The sequence below is a fragment of the Salvelinus sp. IW2-2015 genome, linkage group LG6.1, assembly GCF_002910315.2.
Source record: "Salvelinus sp. IW2-2015 linkage group LG6.1, ASM291031v2, whole genome shotgun sequence".
Lineage (NCBI taxonomy): Eukaryota > Metazoa > Chordata > Actinopteri > Salmoniformes > Salmonidae > Salvelinus > Salvelinus sp. IW2-2015.
In genome coordinates, this window is record NC_036845.1 from 26,094,930 (window position 1) to 26,102,417 (window position 7,488).

Sequence of the window (7,488 nt, forward strand, 5' to 3'; positions counted from 1 at the left end):
AACCACCCGAGCCACTGCCTGTTCACCCTGCTACCATCCAGAAGGCGAAGTCAGTACAGGTGCACAAAGCTGGAACCGAGAGACTGAAAAACAGCTTCCATCTCTTGGCCATTAGACTGTTAAACAACAATCACTGCCTACATCCAGACTCGAAATCATTGGCCACTTTAATAAATGATCACTAGTCACTTTAATAATGCCACTTTAATGTTTACATATCTTGCATTACTCATCTCATATGTATATACTGTATTCTATACCATCTTGCCTATGCCGCTCGGTCATCGCTCATCCATATATTTATATGTACATATTCTTATTCTATCCCTTTACTTAGATTTGTGTGTATTAGGTAGTGATTGTGGAATTGTTAGATATTACTGCACTGTCGGAACGAGAAGCACAAGCATTTTGCAACACTCACATTAACATCTGCTAACCATGTGTAAGTGACCCGATAAAATTTGACAATAGCTTTCAACATACCAGTATGTGTAAACTTTCAAAACAAATACTGGTATAAATAATACAAATTATCCATTTCATTTTTCAAAGGTGGTTACAATGCTGTGAAAAACAGCAGTGCTGTACTAGAGTGCAAACATATTTTTTGCATGGTGACTTATTTTGAAAAAAATTATCCACGATTGAGTTGCCAGCATAATATCCTGCTGCTAGAAGAACGCTAATCCCATTCCAGTTCATTGGGGAGCACATAGCGCCTTCTAGGGATAACATATGGACTGATATTTTTATATTTAGGCTGTCTGAAAGCTCAGATGTGTGGAGTGAAAATATGTTGATTTAGCAATTAAGATAAAATAAAGGAAACAATGAAAGGGCTGTTTTCAGACAGTTTTTTTATTGCTGTGCTTGTTGATTCACACTCCTTGGAATATTTTGAATGTGTGCTTGGTGAGTCAGTCCAAACACAGATACTTAACATTTGTTACCTAATGAACATTTAAATAGCAAAACAGTAACTCAGTAATACAATAAATTACACTAGAAAGTCTTAGAAGAATTCTCACAGAAGAATACAACATTTGTATGTATATATTAAACAAGAGGAATGCACATTCTTTGAAGAAAATGTATATTGAGCATTCTGTTTGGTGAAATAAAAATTCAACTGTCATTGTAGCAACGTATATCAATAGCTTACAAAACAATCACACCTTTTCAAAGGTCATCATTCAAAAAGTGTTGGATAATATCATGAACATGCTCTATAATTAACCACTTATGATGAAACAATTTCATGATTGAATGTCTTGATTCTTACGAGGGTTACAATGAGATATTTCTTAAAAGGTTTCTTTTCCATAGGTAATGATGAAAACTTTCTTCTAAAAATTAAACATGTTGATGAACTCTAGTCTTTGTAGAATTCACCATAAGAAAACATCAGTACAGGGATACAAATGAGAGTAAACGGGAAACTTATAATACCATTGCTGTTTACAATTGTTCATACCGAAAATATATGTCTTACAAGATCTAAATTAACAGTTTGACTTTATATACTGCTCATAATAAACTACAACTTAATGATTGCATATGGGAATGGCATGGCACCAATGAAATCTAAAATGACTACACATTGACCTAGGCGTGTTTTTCTTGTGTCCAATTTCTCTTCGAATGGACTCAAATTTACAAAATTAAATGACATACATTTGGGTGCTTGGTCTTGGTAATTAATAATTCCCTTCATCACATTCCCTACACATGTATACAGTATGCTGTGTTTAACACTTCTGGAAGCACACCAAGATACAGAAGTAGCAGTATACAATAACAAGAATCCCATGACCCCATTATGTTACAAGACATCGACATACAATAGTCCTTGGAACAAACAGAAGGTTCAAGGGCAAACATCTCCTATCCAAAAAACAACACGGGCCAGATTCATCAAGGACCTTTCTCACAGCATTTCCTCCAGTATCCTATTCCACTGGTAAACAGCCTTGAACGTTGGCATTGGAGAAATACTACCATTATTACAGTTGAAATGACTTAAGTGAGTAACAATAATTAGCCTGATGGCCAACTAAAACGGCACCAGCAAACTAGAAATCTCTTATGCGTGATAAATCTCATTCCAAGACGAAGTACTGATTGCTCGGAGATTATGTCTTGTACTTCATAAAAACAGTCTTAATGGCGTTTTTCCCTACTTGTTCCCTTTGTGCACATAATCCATGGTTTAAGATTCATACACCCTGCTAAGAGAGAAGGGAAAATGTTAAATACCGCCAAATATACAGTACATGATTACTTAGCTATATAGATTCCTATAACCATACTTTCCATAGCGGGAGAAGCTACATGGACATACCTGGTGCCCAAATTGATGATTACACACACATTTTTTTAAATTAAAGTAGCTAGACATTAATGGCGTAGTTTTTTGTTGTTGTGAAAATCACTACAATAAATGTGCCTTAGCTGTCACCCTGGCCTCTAGTCCAAACTGTTCAATAGTTAGGCTATCCATATTACCGGAGCTTCATCTTATTCTTTGTATTTCTATGGCAGATTCGCAGCTACAATTTATGGAAAACACCAACACTTGGAGATAGATGTCGAAGTCAAAGATACTGRTTTTCCCTACCCATCTGTGGTGAAGTTTTACCTAAATGCTTATGACAAATCCAGCTTCAGAACCAGCCATAGMCTAGCCAGCTGGCTAATATTTTGAATATGCTGTAGCAACAGATATCATTAGCTAGGTAGATAAGGTTAGCATGTTAGCTAGCTACACTGACAGCTGTCAGTTACTTATTGTTATTTCTCCACTCCATGTGGAAATCACCACAACGTTCCCACCCCCAATTCGTGAATATGTATTAACAGCCTGCATCATTCTTCGGAGGTGGAACCTAAACAAGAATTTCAGCTATAGGATAGAAATTACATCGAAATAGAGACGGTATTGCCCTTTGGTGGGGGCCATTCAAATCATGGAGTGGGATGACCTCTCACCTATGCTTATCCTTCCAGATCCGGAACCACTTGACCAGGTTTTTGGTACTCTGCAGTTTGGGGTGCAGACAGTACTCCTGACCTTTGAAGCGCGCCACGTTCTCCATGGTGACACTGACAAACAAAAGGAGAGTAAGAGAAAACAGCTAATCCACATTACTGCATAAACAGGCTTTAAAAACAGCACTGGGTATACATGATCTCTGAGCCTGGCTAGATGAACCCATTGACATTCAGAACAGCAGTTGGAGAGACCGTCTGTATGGCATTTTTGAGCCAGCCGTGACATGTGCTGTGTGTTGTGCCCAGAGCTCTGCAGGGGCTTCTCAAAGCAATCTCTTATAGTTTTTCTGCTTCTTAATTAATTATTCACCTGCCCAGCCAACAGAGGCCTTGGATAATTTGGTTAATTTCTAACTCTTGGTCGGAGTTGGAGGCACTGCTGTGACAGTGGAGGTGGCTCCGCAGAATGTTAAATTCTGAGACGTGAGCCATGCCAGCCAACAAAGGAGAGAAGGGGCACTGTTTCCGGAGCCCGCTGAGTCTCATTTTTCACTTAGGTCAGTGGCCAGCAGCCACTATTTTATGCAAATAGACCAGCTTTAACTGTTTGGTGTTCAACTAAAATGTATCACATTGGCCCCAGGATATAAGACCCWGCAATAAATATCAGTTTAATGGTCCAAGGAGCCAACAAATCTTTGTTGGATGGACCCTAAGGCCTTTTGATAAAATCAAGAGCAATGTACTGTAATCCATGACAGCAGGACAGAAAAACATTTGAATTCATGRTTTTGGTTTTTCTGTTCACGGGAACACATCTATGCAATACCTCAAGTGAACTACAGATGGCGAAAGAGTATGTGATTTTTTTTTACAAAAGTAAGCGCCACTTCCACTGAAGATGACTAAAACGTGAGATCAGCATMTATTATGGAAAGAGAAAGCAATAGTATAGGGCAATTCAATTCCATTTGGAACCCTCAAAAAAGAGTTAGAAAGTCACTCATATCTGAAGAGGTAAAGTCCATATTGGATGCCTATTGATTTCTCCCACCGGAGCAGCATCTGTTATCAAACTGGGAAAGCTGTTCTGACTTTGTGGCTGTGTCATCTGGTGGAATTCACAAATTTCCTGATTGCAAAAATTCTACACTGTTCGCTCAATTTCAGTTTGTGAGAGACAACAAGCACTGAATAGTGTAGGGAATCATTGTACCATCTAAATCGCAGTGAAATATATTTTTAATAACAATAAATATAGTTTAAAACAGCTGTTTGAAGCAGGTGGACAAAAAATAAAACTTTCATTTTGGTCTACCGGCTTCAAACAGATGTAAAAACAGTACTTTTTTGTTATCGAAAATAATATTYCACAGCGATTTAGATGGCACAATGATTCCCTACACTATTCTGTGCTTGTTTTCTCACAAACTGGAGCGAAACGTGTAGATTTTTTGCTACCACGAAATGACACAGCGATTTCCACAAGACAACAGCCACAAAGTCCGGCAGGAGAAATCAATAGGCGAATATCACAGCCAATCACAACACTGACAGGTAAGTAATACTGTGAAACACTATCATTCAACTATTAGCACCAGATATACAGTATTCAAATTTAAAAAAAAATACTAAGTGTAACACCTTTAAGCTAATAGGTTCTCAAAATATCAGTTATCAGATTCCATATAAATATATGAATAGGTCAATCAGCTGCTTTATATAGTATGAGATTAGAAAATTAGAATGAATATTTATAAAAGTTTGTGCATTTGGTAAACAAACTGAATAGCACAAGGAGTGACTGACATCTGTGACAAGCAGACAAAAGCATTGTAGGGAGAGAGATAGAGCAGTATAGAAATGATTCACAGAAATGACTCACAATATCATCTTCTCTTGGCAGAAAGGATGTTTGGGTTTGATCTCCAGCTTTTGCACATCCTTGTAGCGAATCTTTGGCCCTTTTCTTGTGCACCTGCACTTGTAGGCTGTAAAATAAATAAAACAGACATGTTACAATAAAATTGAGGTCAAATGAACACGTTGGTCTGAACGTTTAACAATTTTCTAATGAGAATAACTGATCAGTTATGATTTTCGACTTCACACAGATTGTCAGGTGTAGTTCTTAACCTGTATGAAAAACGAACAAAGAGAACGAGAACGATTGAATAGGACTCAGTAACTGTATTGTAAAACATTAAACTATTGTCTCCACTGTAAATAAAGGCTTGTGGATTCCCACCGCCACAGACTGTTTAACACGCATGCAGGTGGTCATGGTGAAACGCCTGTCTCTTATACACATCTAGATGTGTATAAGAGACAGATATTATTGTCTCCACTGTAAATCAAGGCGTGGATTCCCACCGCCACTGAGACTGTTTAACACGCATGCAGGTGGTCAGGTGAACAATTGTAGCAGGCTCGTGCCTACTTTGAAACGTGTGACCCACATCTTCAAGGCTTCCTCATCAAAAGTCATCTCCAATTCCTCAACACCGGGCATTACAATTCTCATCAACCACGCAAACCAAACAAATCAGATAAAGAGCAACGCCAACCATCATGAATTTGGTGAAATGTAAAACCTTTCAAAAGACAACATTTATACAACGTAGCCTGGCTTCAGACTGTGGCTGAGTGGTTAACGCAATAAACGAACAAAGCCACAATTGTACAAAACAAAAACACTAATATAACTGCTATGAACAACAATAGCCTATACTGTTGCCAAAAGGTAAAACGTACAGGAGCAATCCGGCTGCACAACATTTTTTTTTTGACTCATTACCATCAGATGAACATGTTTAACGGCTGAACACATACTATTTCCGATAAGTTTCAATAGGGTCTGGCTCCTTCACATAAAAGTTTTACATTGCTCAAATATACATTTATATTTACCTTCTGTGTGGAGGGAATATAAGGCAATARCTAACAAAAGCAACGCTGCTGTTGTACAACGATGCATCTCGTCTGCTGAGAAGGAACCTCAAATTCGGACCTCCCGGCTGGTTACCCCAACTAAATCTCACTCAATCGACAATATATTGGTATTCGCCCTTTAATTTGAGGAGATGACGAGAGGAACAACGTTTGATTTCTATTCTTCCGAATACTCTTGAGTTTTCACGAACTCCGTAGGTCCAGAGAGCTCAGTTCAGAAACGTCATTMGGACTTCACGCTGCTTGCCGTCTATCCCAATATGTTGTTGAGCAGCAGCTTTTAAAAACCATCTCTGTCCCATCTCATTAACATGCACAGCCAGCCAACGAATCAAACACTTGTACAAGAGAAGTGGGATACATAAAAGAGAGGGTAATATAAGGGGAAGAACACTAAAGGAGTGGAAAGTTTAGATACCAGTTGATTAAAGTTATTATGCTGATTCTCAAAGTTGCCTGGGACAGAGCACAATTTACTCAAATATTCTAACAATGTAAGATCATTTGTGCATAGCCCAGACATTGCCTCTGATTTTCAAATATTTATATTCAGGCTATTCAGATTGATTGAATCTCCTGACTTCAGACTGAGACGACATGATTGAGGGCAAACATGTCTTATAATCACAGCGTGGTGAAATAAATAGTACATTGGGACCATCTCAGGACTTTCTAGCAACTTAGGCACTTCAGAGATATTGTTTAAATTCTTGAGAAACAGACACTGACACATCTGGAAGTAATATGATTGATGGAGGGACCTTACATAGAAATGGATGGGAATAAATTTGTACTCAATTAATTGTCACCATTCTGTTTTCTTCCATACCATAAAACAATAGAGCGCTGTTGTATTTGAGAATCTATCAAAACAAAATGATTGTTTTCAAAAGAGGAATTTAAAGTCAGYTAACTGAAGCCATGGTTCTTATAAAGTCCTTATGAAAGTGACAGACTGTAGACGTGTAGGCAGATTGTGTCCTGGTTGTAATTATTATTATTATTATTGTTATTCTTTGTATATATGAATATTTTTTWAATAAAAGTTATTTGGAACATTTGTGGATGAACAATGTTAGTAGGGTGACATAAATAAATGCACCCATTGGTTCTTTGCAGATTACCATGCAGTGTTTCCTTGTAAAAGATAGTCCTGAGCAGAACATTTTACCCCACCCATTCATGCTACAATAATTTTGGGAACAAAAAGCCTTCATCAGAATATACCCTTTTGCTCTTCAGCCAAACCTCTCATCCCATCTTTCATCACTCATACCAGCCTCCCTCTTTATTCTCTCAAAAGCTGTGTGGAAAGTAAAAAGTGAGCAAATTAAATGTGAAGCAAACCTTACGTCATTCTTTCCAATCATAATGTAACATTTGCCCTGTTTGACTTGATGCTGATCACAACGTGAAGACGTTGATGAAGATGGATTCCAATCCATTGGATAAGTCCAAATCAATTAAAGTTGATATTTGTTGACCTGTTTCATACACCTCCAAAGAAGGTAGTGATATCTACTCCATCCATTCAGGATGGAT

The 7,488-nt window shown here is 37.8% G+C and overlaps 1 protein-coding gene across 2 annotated transcripts; it reads right to left on the reverse strand.

The window, feature by feature from the left end:
* Nucleotides 1-1,575: 1,575 nt before the first annotated feature.
* Nucleotides 1,576-6,205, reverse strand: LOC111965364 (C-X-C motif chemokine 14). Of its 2 annotated transcripts, none has more exons than XM_023989517.2 (4): nucleotides 5,905-6,205; nucleotides 4,880-4,985; nucleotides 2,992-3,105; nucleotides 1,576-2,228 (listed from the first exon to the last, which is right to left on the reverse strand). In XM_023989517.2, exons 1-4 carry the CDS (start codon nucleotides 5,969-5,971, stop codon nucleotides 2,213-2,215), a joined length of 303 nt encoding a protein of 100 aa, XP_023845285.1. In that variant the 5' UTR covers nucleotides 5,972-6,205; the 3' UTR covers nucleotides 1,576-2,212. The 2 variants fall into 2 exon arrangements, with proteins under 2 accessions (XP_023845285.1, XP_023845284.1); XM_023989516.2 differs by having other exon boundaries at nucleotides 1,883-2,231.
* Between the last annotated feature and the right edge of the window lie 1,283 nt (nucleotides 6,206-7,488).